Source organism: Hyalella azteca, unplaced genomic scaffold (genome assembly GCF_000764305.2).
Source record: "Hyalella azteca isolate HAZT.00-mixed unplaced genomic scaffold, Hazt_2.0.2 contig6850, whole genome shotgun sequence".
Taxonomy (NCBI): domain Eukaryota; kingdom Metazoa; phylum Arthropoda; class Malacostraca; order Amphipoda; family Hyalellidae; genus Hyalella; species Hyalella azteca.
In genome coordinates, this window is record NW_025936992.1 from 13,874 (window position 1) to 26,879 (window position 13,006).

The window sequence follows — 13,006 nt, forward strand, 5'->3', positions numbered from 1 at the left end:
TTTATAATTGATTCAGGAATCCGGTTGCGGTCAGGAAGTCGATCAGCACCTCTGATGGGAAATCATCCCTCAGAAGAAGAATTGTTCCACTGCTGCTGCCACTGAGCATGGAAGTGCGCTGCGATCATGCTCCTAAGTTCGTGGTCTGAATGTAAAGTTGCCACAGTGTGAGGCAGTGAAAGAGCTTCTCGTGCCACCTTATCTGCTAGTTCATTGCCTTTGATGCCCATGTGGGATGGAACCCAAGCTAGGATAAATTTGTTTTGTGATGTGGATAGAAGATGGGTGATTTTGAGGACTAGGAAGTGCGACTTGGAGTGTACATGTTGCAGAGCTCTGAGGGAGCTGAGGGAGTCAGAAAGTATTATGAAGAAGCCCTCCCTGGCTTCCAGGAATTTTAGAGCATAGAAGATGGCAAAGAGTTCAGCAGTGAGAATATTGTTATTTTTGTTGAGACGAGCTTTGAGGGTGAAGGAGGCACTCCAGACACCTATAGCTGTTAGCTCAGTCGTCTTGGATCCATCACAATACACAGGGGTGTGGGAAGGGTATTGGTCCAGGATATCTGCACAGCATGCTTGCCATGCTTCAGGAGGAAGGTCAGGTTTCTTTGAGGTGTGAAGGGTAAGATCTATGGTGGGTGTTATTATCGGGAAGATGACTTTGGGCGTCAGCCCAGGAACACAAGAGAATGTGAGGTTTTGGGACATGAATTCGTGGTGAATGAGGCCGATTGTAGGTAGTGGTCTTTTTTGCTGCTGGTAGAAGTTGAATGGGTAGTATTCTAGTAGCATTTTGCGTAAGGGATGATTTTCAATTTGCAGGACACGGGCGGTACATATGAATGACAAGGTACAACAGATTCCTACGCGAGGTCACGTCTGTGGTGACGTAAAACTTAAAAGAGAAATTACTAATCTAATATTTACATGACCATTGCGTCTCCTTACACAGGATTATTTCCGAAATTCAGCGGTGACGTAAATTGCAAAAACTCCGTCGGTTCCTGAAGTTCAAACTGGAACGAGAGAACACTAGCCGTCACCAAGATGAATCTAGGAGCCAAAATTGGGTTTATAACAAAGTTCAACATGTCAAACAATTATGTTACTTATTTTAACTTGAGCGGTGCAAGATAAATAGCCGCATTCCCAGGGGCTATTTCCATTCCTTCTAACAACCAGCGTCATGCAGAGATGAAACCAACGAATTTTCTCAAGTTCTTAGAACGTCCAAACGAAGTTGATTACAGACGCCAACAGTGAGTCGATAAATCAGAGGTAACAGTTACTGTAGAATGAAGAAAGTACTCCAATATAGGCACGAAAATTGTTGATAGCGTATAACAATATCAAAGGAAAGAGTCACAAATTTGTGATTACGGGTCTCTCTCAAATCTCATCGTGAAACGAGTAACTATTTCAAATAATCATTTAAATGGGAAAATAAGCTACGCCAGAACACAAAATTGGAGATGTCAACTCGCAGTGTGAGGATTCTTAACCGACAGTTTAAAAAGGTCAGTTCAAATATCTAATAATTCAATCTGTCTCAAAATATTCCAATATATCGCACTAAATCAGAATAAATCATCAACTGAGAACGTACGTATCCGTTTACAGAGAAAGAAACCATATCCAGACTTCTCACAAGAGAACAATTAGAAAGAATGAAAAAGGGAAAATGGTATAAGGTGCGTTTGCTCATATTTGAAGGTTATAGGAGGTACCGGTAATAGTTACAGGGATGCAAACGTGCGAAGTTGAACAAGCTGTATTAAGCTAGAGGCTTAATTAGTTAATTAAGAGAAGCGCAACGGAGCCGAAACCCCAACGGGTCCAACTTAAGGAAGCCAGTACGATGATATTTAAACGAGCAAACACGGAAGCGCTAACATGCAATTTTAAGGAACTTCTAACAAAATGAAGTCACATTTGCTCCAACTTAAAATCAGAAAAAATTCTCTAAGGCAGCAAATTAGTCCACGTATTAGATCCCTATACAGTCTTGGAGTTGAAGCAATAATGACCAAGATTGGACTGAACTACGACGTTCTCGCCTCCATCCAATCAGCTAAAGCAAAGCGTATGTACAATAATTAAGTAATTAGGTTAGATTCTAACACGCGAGAGAGACCAGGCCTTAATGTGAAGCTAGCCTAACAGATACAGTGGGGGGAAATAAATATTCGTACACTTGAAAAATCGTATTTTAATGTATGTTAGTACACAAACTTAACAGGAAAAGTGATTTAAATTATGTATAGAGACGCATAGTATTCAAAAATACTATCAAAAGAAATTAAATCTCAATGCAATTGATAGTATTTTTGAATACTATGCGTCTCTATACATAATTTAAATCACTTTTCCTGTTAAGTTTGTGTACTTACATACATTAAAATACGATTTTTCAAGTGTACGAATATTTATTTCCCCCCACTGTATGTTTCAAAGGCATATGGCAGGCCTGTATGAAAGATACATGCGTGAGAAAGGAAGATGCATGCACGAGAAAGAAATATGCATGCAAGAGAAAGAAATATGCATGCATGAGAAAGAAAAATACACGAGTGAGAAAGAACAATACTTGCGCGAGAAAGAAAGGTACATGCGTGAGAGATACACGACAGGCCTATCTGAAAGATACACGACATGCCTATCTGTGACGTGAATTTATAGACGTGGTCCCTGGTGTTGCTTCTTGTTTCAAATTCTAGCTATCTTTGTGGGACCTTGCATAAACCACGAGTACACTTGTATACTCCAATAAGGTCACCGCGCAGACGTCGATAACAGAGGCTTGGAAGCTTCCTAATCTTTAATCTTTCTTCGTAGGACTTGCCCTTAAAGCCTGGAATTATGCTTGTTGCTCGTCTTTGAACACCTCTACTGAATTCTTGTCCTTTTCAAGTTTCGGTGACCTTACGGCGTTTCGAGACTAGGGTCAGGCGCACAACAGCGACCAACAACAGCTTCATTGCTTCTACATCTTGGTACTTCAACATGTCAACTTGGTCAACGCAAAGCGTCTGAGAAGTCGAAGACGTTTATTTCACCGATTTATTATTTTTTTTTTTATTAGTTCATTCTTCTTCCCGAGGTGAAGTACTCTACACTTGCGAGCATTAAACACAGCTGCCACATATCAGCCCAGTTACTAAACTGTCAAGATCATACTGCAATTGCAACTTAGTTGATTCACCATTAACTGTATTATATACTTTTGAGTCATTGGCATACATGGAGCACACGGTTGACACTCCTTCTTACAGATCGTTTATAAAAGCAACGAACAAAATAGACCCAAGAACGCTTCCTTGTGGCGCGCACTGATGCCCAGTCTGACACGGTTTCGTTGATACTGGCACGCAGTCGCCTACCTACTAGAAAATCTAAGACCCAATGGACTACTCCCAATTCCCTGAGACTTTACTTTACGCAACAGCCGCTCATGCGGAACACTGTCAAATTCTTTGGCAAAATCGAGGTACACTGCATACACTGGCGTCCTTTCGTCCAGCAGGCGAGTCTAATCGTTCAACGTAGACAAGAGGTTAGAGGTGCAGGATCTACCGGCAACGAAGCCATGTTGACACCATGTTGCCAGTCTAAATTCTAAAAGGAGATGGTGAACAGTCAAGTGATCGATAATCCTATCCTTCACAAGAGATTTCATTACCTTACAAACAACACTTGTCATACTTACAGGGCGATAGTTACCAGGGCTACTTTTGTCGCCGTTTTTGAACAATGGTATTACTTGAGCTTCTTTCCAATCGGTCGGCAATATCCCTTCTTTCAAGTTAATTTTTTGAATAATGCTGTCGGAAGGCCGGCCCGGACGGTGGCTAATTCTTTGAGCAATCTAGGGTGGAAGCCGTCTGGTCCACATGACTTGTTGGGATTTAGAGCGACCCGGCGCTTCAGAACATCTTCGTGTATTTCAAAAACCTTCAACATTGAGCCGACTGGGCGCTCCTCAATAGCTGGAATACTGTTAAAGTTCTCATCTGTGAATACACTGCTAAAGAACTGACTAAGAACGTTAGATTTGCCCACATCAGAGGATATCTTTCGTTGGTCTACTTTCAAATCGGAAATATCGTAGTTTGTCCTGCACTTCGAACTAGCGTAGAAAAAGAAGGCTTTCGTTTTCTTTTAATTTTTCACTGCGGTGCGACAGATTTGTTCAACATGGGGATAATGAGTTATCGTTATTGTCTTGCAGATCGCGTTTTCAACCACGAAGTGTCGAATGAAGACATTCTCGCCGAAGCGATGCAGCCTATCATCAACGGGGTGGTAGATTGCCGCAATGGGACGGTCATCACGTATGGCCATACCGCAACAGGTGAGGGGGTGCTTTTCTTTTACGATCACAAAGATGGTAAAATTAAAGAAAATTTCTTTCCAAACAATCCAATAAAATAGAAACGCTGTATTTAATAACTATTATTGTTGTAAGTCATGTAATGCATTTTTCTCGCATGTTTGTTGTTTCTCGTGCAGGCAAGACCTACACAGTGATAGGCTGTGACTTAAGTCCTGGGATGCTCCCTCTTGCCTTCAAGAGCCTCTTCCAGTGTATCAGAGAAAAGCCTGATCGCCAGTATACCATCAGGTATATTCTGCATTCCTCATAATTTATCATTTCATTTAAAAATGGATCACATGGGTCAATTGAGTAGGCTGGAATATTTGTAGCAAATCACCAATTATAGGGTTAAATATTGGTATACGAGGCAAAACATACTCGCCGATGCCGATTTTCTTCAGAGCTTCTTTCCTATAGTTATATAAGGATCGCCTGGTGGACCTTTTTGAAATCAGCGGCAATATTCGAGGCAAGAGGACTCTGATGCTGCTGGACGGCCAGTCAGGCCATTTTTATGTACCTTGCCTTCCGGAGAAGAGCGGGGACAACGATGAACAGGTATCGCGCTTCTCTACGTTATCATTTTTTTGTTCTTTTCAGCGTCTGTATGTTCATATCTATCATATGTAGTAAATTTGAACCGCGAGCGAGGGAAGATGCACGTGTTGGTCCCAAATTTTCAACTTGTACTGTGCCGTTTCAAAGCTCTTTCCGCATTTATATTTTCTGGACCGTGTCAGTGAATGACTGAATTTCAGTTAAGTCAGTATAGGTAAAGAAAATAGAGAGAATAAGCATATAGTTACTAAATGTATTTGACTTCACACAGTTGCTGCGTATAATGCACCGCAGGAACAGTTACAAGCATGTGTCCGCCACCTGTATCAACGAACGAAGTTCTCGCGCCCACTCTATCTTCAGAATCGTGAGTGTCTTTTCTTCGAGGAATGTTGTCTCAATGAGTGGACTATGGTCACGCTGTCCAGCCTTCCACATTTTTTCACGAATTTTTTCTTCTCTTCAGTTTGTTTTTTACATTGATCGTTGAAAGACTGCTCGTTAACAATTTATTTCCTTGTAGTTTTATCTCTTTTTCTCGACCTCCTCATAATGAGAGGACTTGTAAGATATAGTTCTTACAATGCTTATTTAGTTGGGGTTGTCTATATGCGCAGATTGTGCAGTCACACAAGGCTACTGATGGGCCTAGCACCAGCAGAGATGAGGCGTTAAAGGACGACGTGGCTGTGATTTCAAATCTTGTCCTGGTCGACCTCGCGGTATTGGAAAACCCCTCACAGACCGGCACAGATATCGAGCGCGTCAGGAAGGGCGGTTATATCAAGAATAGTCTATCTGACATCCGCGATGTGATCTTTCACTTTCAGTGTTCTGATGGAAAAAAATGAGTCATCGCTACAGCAATAAAATTCAACTGATCGATGTAATTTTTTGATAATTCATAATGGACAGGTGATCCATAAATTTGGACTCTATACGATGATGATAATAATAATAATAATAAAAGCGGTTTCAGCGTTTAGTAGGCCGTAGTCCTGTCGCCAATTCCCAACATCGCAGAAAATTCACAGCATTTTGCGGTCTCGAACTCTCAACTCGCTGCAACAATTATGCTGTGCTTAACCGCCCGGCGTCCTTGCCGATTCTGACCAGATACTGGCGCAGAGCTGGGCGCCACCACTACACTAGGATGTGCACTTCCGAAGAGTGTGCAGGATGCGTCTTAGGCCAACAAACGTCGAAAGAACAAGATGTGCACCTACGAAGAGGTTCAGGAGGATTCGTCTAAGGCCCCTAAACGTAGCAAGTCCCCCAAGTGTCTCAAGCCCCCCCCAACGTCGCAAGTTTGGGAAGTACACTGACGAAAGTAAGTATGATCGTTATGAATTCAGTTAATCTTCCATTCTATTTCAATTTTCTATTTTACTTGAACTTCCTTTTTTATCTTTCACCGCAGGTACTGTTTCCAGTGGTAGTCTCAGTCACAGTTTGGTTCTGCTCGCTTTGATCAGTTCCGTCTTGTTCCAAATTCAGTTCGGATCGGCCCGCTTCGATCCCCAGTCCCAGTATATATCCCCCACCTCCTGTATATTGGACGAGGTGGAACCTGTCTCTTATACACATCTAGATGTGTATAAGAGACAGGCATACAAGTGATATCAATTCTTTAATAGCTATCTACTAAGCGCCGCGCTTGTGTTGCATGAGGCATGGCCCCTGTCAATCGCTAGCTCGTCAATCGGTCAAGAAGCGCATGCAGAGGCTGCAAAGCGCCTCTGCATGCGCTTTGAGGCACTTGACTCTCGTGTGTTGCCCCTAGTGTGAACGGGCCTTTAGGGAATTGGAAGTAGTCCGTTGGGTCTTAGAGCTTCTAGTAGGTAGACGACAGCGTGTCAGTATTAGCGAAACCTTGTCAGACTGGGCATCAGGACGCGCCACTATAGGAAGCGTTCTTGGGCCTATTTTGTTCGTTGCTTTTATAAACGATCTGCCAGAAGGAGTGCCAAGCGTGTGCTCCATGTATTCCAATGACTTAAAAGTATATAATACAGTTAAGGGTGGATCAACTAAGTTGCAATTGCAGTATGATCTTGACAGTTTAGTAATGGGGCTGATATGTGGCAGCTACGTTTAATGCTCGCAAGTGTAGAGTACTTCACCTCGGGAAGAACAATGAACTAATAATAAATCAATGAAATAAACGTCTTCGACAGCTCAGGCGCTCCTACGAGTACCGAGATGTAGAAGCGATGAAGCTGTCGTTAGTCGCTGTTGTGCGCCTAAACCTGGTCTCGAAACGCCGTACAGTCACCGAAACTTGAAAAGGACAAGAATTTAGTTGAGGTGTTCCAAGACGTGCAACAAGGATAATTCCAGGCTTCAAGGGCAAGTCCTACGAATAAAGATTAAAGATTAGGAAGCTTCCAAGCCTCTGTTATCGACGTCTGCGCGGTGACCTCATTGAAGTATACAAGTGTACTCGTGGTTTATACAGGGTCCCAGAAAGATAGCTAGAATTTGAAACAAGAACCAACACCAGGGACCACGTCTATAAATTTACGGCACAGATAGGCATGTCGTGTATCTTTCAGATAGACCTGTCATGTATCTTTCACGCGCATGTATTTTTCTTTCTCACGCATGCATCTTTCTTTCTCACGTAGGCATCTTCCTTTTTCACACATGTATCTTTCATACAGGCCTGTCATGTGCCTTTGTAACATATTTGTTAGGCGAGCTTCACATTAAGGCCTGGTCTCTCACGCGTGTTAAAATTTGTATCCTAATTACTTAATTATTGTACATACGCTTTGCTTTAGCTGATTGGGTGGAGGCGAGAACGTCGTCGTTCAGTCCAATCGTAGTCATTATTGCTTCAAATCCATGACTATACGGATCTAATACTTGGACTAATTTGCTGCCTAAGAGATTTTTTTATTTTAAGTTGGAGCAAATGTGATTTCATTTTGTTAGAAGTTCTTTAAAATTGCATGTTAGCGCTTCAGTGTTTGCTCGTTTAAATATCATCGTACTGGCTTTGCGCCTTTTAGGCCCGTTTACACTAGTGGCAACGACATGAGCTTTGAGTCGTTTGCTGCAGTGCCTCACCGCGCACAACCGTTTACACTACTTTTGTACTCGGTTGTTTGAGACCGCGCGCTTTGAACACTAGTTGCCACCTAGACGTCAATGAGGACGGATGTCACCGAATTTGAGCTGTGGGCCATTGTTCTCGGGTGTGTTGCGGTCCGTCAAAAAATGTTCTTCTTTTAAATAAAACAAGTTTCAACTTCATAACGTTCTTAGTTTTTTATTTATTAACAAATTAAAAGGGTTACTTAATTCTGAAACACCCTGTATTACCCCCTATCACCTTCAAATATGGGCAAACGCACCTTATACCATTTTCCCTTTTTCATTCTTTCTAATTGTTCTCTTTGTGAGAACTCTGGCTATGGTTTCTTTCTCTGGAGACAAATAGGTACGTTCTCAGTTGATTTATTCTGATTTAGTGCGCTATATTGGAATATTTTGAGACTGATTGAATTATTGGATATTCTAACTGACCTTTTTTAACTGTCGGTTACGAATCCTCACACTGCGAGTTGACATCTCCAATTTCGTGTTCCGGCGTTTCACGATGAGATTTGAGAGAAACCCTTAATCACGAATTTGTGATTCTTTCATTTGATATTGTTATACACTATCAACAATTTTCGTGCCTATATTGAAGAACTTTCTTCATTCTACAGTAAATGTAACCTCTGATTTATCGTCTCACAGTTGGCGTCTGTAATCAACTTCGTTTGGACGTTCTACGAAGATTCATTGGTTTCATCTGTGACGCTTGTTGGTCTCTGACGCTGGTTGTTAGAAGGAATGGAAATAGCACTGGGAATGCGGCTATTTATCTTGCGCCGCTCAAGTTGAAATAGTGAATATAATTGTTTGACATGTTGAACTTGGTTAAAGACCCAATTTTGGCTTCTAGATTCATCTTAGCGACGGCCAGTGTTCTCTCGTTCCAGTTTGCACTTCAGGAACCGACGGACTCTCGTTCCAGTTTGCACCTCAGGAACCGACGGAGTTTTTGCAATTTACGTCGCCGCTGAATTCAGGAAATAATCCTGTGTGTAAGGGAACGTAATGGTCATGTAAATATTAGATTAGTAATTTCTCTTTTAGGTCTTTAGTCACCACTGACGTGACCTAGCGTAGGAATCTGTTGTACCTTGTCATTCATGTGTGCGATTACACCATAGAGGTACGTGGTTCTTTTAGTCGTGTCTATTTTCAGTGTTGATAGTGCCCTAGTGTGGCCTTTTTTTATTGACGTTCAAGTGAATATTTGTAATTATATTTATTCCTGTATCTAATGTCATCCTTGCTATTGCCAACGTGGGGTTGGGCTTGCTTACTGTTCTAGTGCCAACGGCTGTGGTTGGGCTTGGCCTACGATTACGGTACCTGAGATCATAAAGTAGGAGGTTAAGTTTAGATGACAATATCTTAAAGTTACCTAAAATACTTCATAACAAAAGAGATGTAATGAATCACAAGTCTGCAGGGATGCCGTGTAGACGACGTCGGGAACAAAGTAGTTTCCCGCAAAAATTTTCTTTATGAGATTGTGTCGAAGAAACATCTTCAAAAACAGACTAGACGAAGCTATGCAGGAGCATATGTTCAGTCTTAAAATGCCCAGCAAATTACGGACCAGGCAATAAGACTAGACGAAGCTATGCAGGAGCATATGTTCAGTCTTAAAATGCCTAGCAAATTACGGATCAGGCAATATGTCCAGCAGCTATCTCAATCGTCAGCTATGGAAAGATCGGGTTCCAAAGGCCGGATCCCTTGTGAATCAAGTCACGAAAAGTTCAAGAATCGGCAACAGGCCTTGGGCCTATTTCTTCAACGCCGACACTTCTATTCTATTCTATATTTCTGTGTTTATTAGTTTACTTACTTCATTGGTTCTAATTGCGCGTTTTCATTTTTGTATGTGCAGAAAGCTTCGACATAAGGACTTGATCAGATCTTTATTGAAACTAGTTAGTCGGCCTAAAGAAAGCGCACGGTTTGGTTTAGCATATTTAGTGTTTTTGTATTCATTGATAGGTCATTTCGATTATTATTTGTTGTTCATCGATTGTTTTATTCATCCTTCTAAATGGGGATAGTTATTACAGTGCGATCATAAGTAATTGTCTGGGGCCACTGATGGCTTATTTATTTATTGAATGGGCCCCGACACTCGACTTTCAAATAAAATTTTGCTTTGAACTTCTATATTTGTGTATATTTCCTAACAGGTTCGGTCTTCCTTCAGTTAAAGTATGATCAGGGGCAGCTGCAAAGCTTGCACGGGAGATGCTGCCACGTCACCCATGTGTTCTGTGGTTAATATCGGGGAACTAATATTTCACTGCCAAAACACTGAATACTGATATAAAGAATTTAAACTACCCTCCTCTCAGCCAGGTTCAGTACTCTGACCGCGGCTCGGTTATGAGATTGGGAATCCTGTACAGTCTGAGGTGCTTATTTTCGTCAAGTCTAAAGAAAAATAATTAGTTTATTTTTTTAGGTTTCTTTTACATAATTCTTTATAATCAGTGATCTCCAGTTATCAAAACCTATATTAGATTTAGGGGACCTGTAGGGGATACCCGGCTCTGGACAACCACTGAATAGATCGTCATTCAGCAAAATAGAACTACATTCTCTTTCGGTGAGATTTGTTGTGGATGTTTCTCGAAAACGGTCTCGTTTCACAACTTTCACGGTCTCGTTTGTGGATGTGAGTTGTGGATGGTTTCCGTGCGATAACCCATTAAAAATTTGAATTGAAACAAATCCGCTACCATTACACAACATTAAGTATCCATGCTTGCCGTGATATATCTGCAATATTATAGCTAAGTGATTGGATAAATATTGTGAAATTGATATGAAATATTGAATTGCAAGAATAAATGTAACATAACATAAGGATGTCGGCGCTGCAGAATAGATCTGATGTGGCCTGTCATCGATTCATGTACTTTCCGTGACTTGTTCACAAAAGATCTAAAATCGTGTCATTTGACCGGATATTTTCAGGACTGACGATCGTTTGAAAAAGCTACTAGACATCCACCGGGTTCGATATGGTGCTAGGCATTTCAAGTCTGAACATATATTTTTTCCATAGCTTTATCTAGTCTGTTCTTGAACGCGTTCATACTTGAAGTTGGAGCGTCACCGATGCTATCAGGGAGGCTGTTCCACATGTCGGTGACTCGAAGCGAGAAGAAATTTTGTCGCTTAATTGATGAGTTGCAACACATTTTTTTTTAGTTTATAGACGTGGTCCCTGGTGTTAGTTCTTGTTTCCAATTCTAGCTATCTTTCTGAGACCTTGTATATACCACGAGTACACTTGTATACTTCAATGAAGTCACCACGCAGACGTCGATAACAGGCTTGGAAGCTTTCTAATCTTTAATCTTTCTTCGTAGGACTTGCCCTTAAAGCATGGAATTATCCTTGTTGCACGTCTTTGAACACCTCTACTAAATTTTTGTTCTTTTCAAGTTTCGGTGACCTTACGGCGTTTTTGTGCAGACTCTAGGTTCAGGCGCACAACAGTGACAAACTACAGCTTCATCGCTTCTACATCTTGGTGGTACTCGTATGGGCGTCTGAGCAGTCGAAGACGTATATTTCATGGAGTTGTTAGCTTGCGTTTCAATGTGCCTAGAAATCTCGGGCCATTGTCGACATGAACTCCCAGATCTTTTTCCACGCTAGACTTTCAAATCATTAATTTCTCGTCGCAACCATGTCTTCTCATACTGTAATGTTGCTGTTCATTGTTCCTCCCGAGGTGAAGTACTTATACACTTGTGAGCATTAAACGCAGCTTCCACGTATCAACCCAGTTAACTAAACTGTCAAGATGATCTTGCAATTGCACCTTGGTTGATGCACCCTTAACTGTATTATATACTTTAGTCACTGGCATACATGAACACACGCTTGAAAATCATTCTGGCAGATCGTTTATAAAAGCAACGAACAAAATAGGCCCAAGAACGCTTCCTTGTGGCGCGCACTGATGCCCTATTGAACAGGGTCTCGTTAATACCGACACGCTGTCGTCTACTTACTAGAAAATCTAAGATCCGACGTAGTACATTACTCCAAATTCCAAAAGACTTCACTTTACGCAACAGCCGCTCATGCGGAACACTGTCAAATGCTTTGGCCAAATCGAGGGACAATGCATACACTGGCTCCATTTCGTCCAGCAGGCGAGTCCAATCGTTCAACGTAGACAAGAGGTTAGAGGTGCAGATCTACCGGCAATAAAGCCATGTAGACAGTCTGATGCGAGATGGTGAACAGTCAAGTGATCGATAATCCTATCCTTCACAACAGATTCCATTACCTTACAAACAACACTTTTCATACTTACAGGGCGATAGTTACCAGGGCTACTTTGGTCGCCGTTTTTGAACAATGGTATTACTTGAACTTCTTTCCAATCGGTCGGCAATATTCGTTCGTTCAAGTTATTTTTTGGAATAATGCTGCCGGAGGGCCGGCCAGGACGGTGGCTAATTCTTTGAGCAATCTAGGGTGGAAGCCGTCTGGTCCACATGACTTGTTGGGATTTAGAGCGACCCGGCGCTAGAGAACATCTTCGTGTATTTCAAAACCTTCAACATTGAGCCGACCGGGCGCTCCTCAATAGCTGGAATACTGTTAAAGTTCTCATCTGTGAAAACACTGCTAAAGAACTGACTAAGAACGTTAGCCTTGCCCACATCAGAGGATATCTTTCGTTGGTCTACTTTCAAATTGGAAATATCGTAGTTTGACTTACACTTCGAACTAGCGTACAAAAAGAAGGCTTTCGTTTTTTTTTTATTTTTCACTGCGGTGCGACAGATTTGTTCAACATGGGGATAACGAGTTATCGTTATTGTCTTGCAGATCGCGTTTTCAACCACGAAGTGTCGAACGAAGACATTCTCGCCGAAGCGATGCAGCCTATCATCAACGGGGTGGTAGATTGCCGCAATGGAACGGTCATCACGTATGGCCATACCGCAACAGG

General features: G+C 41.8%; 1 protein-coding gene across 1 annotated transcript; it reads left to right on the forward strand.

Annotated features, from left to right (window-relative positions):
- Nucleotides 1-2,024: 2,024 nt before the first annotated feature.
- On the forward strand, nucleotides 2,025-12,985 carry LOC108674067 (kinesin-like protein KIN-7L; the record flags this gene model as incomplete). The annotated part of the gene is made up of 7 exons (XM_018161966.1): nucleotides 2,025-2,085; nucleotides 4,231-4,353; nucleotides 4,512-4,623; nucleotides 4,833-4,935; nucleotides 5,207-5,302; nucleotides 5,553-5,712; nucleotides 12,883-12,985. Coding segments are annotated over exons 1-7 (758 nt in total), but the record flags the coding sequence as incomplete, so codon positions are not given.
- Nucleotides 12,986-13,006: the final 21 nt, after the last annotated feature.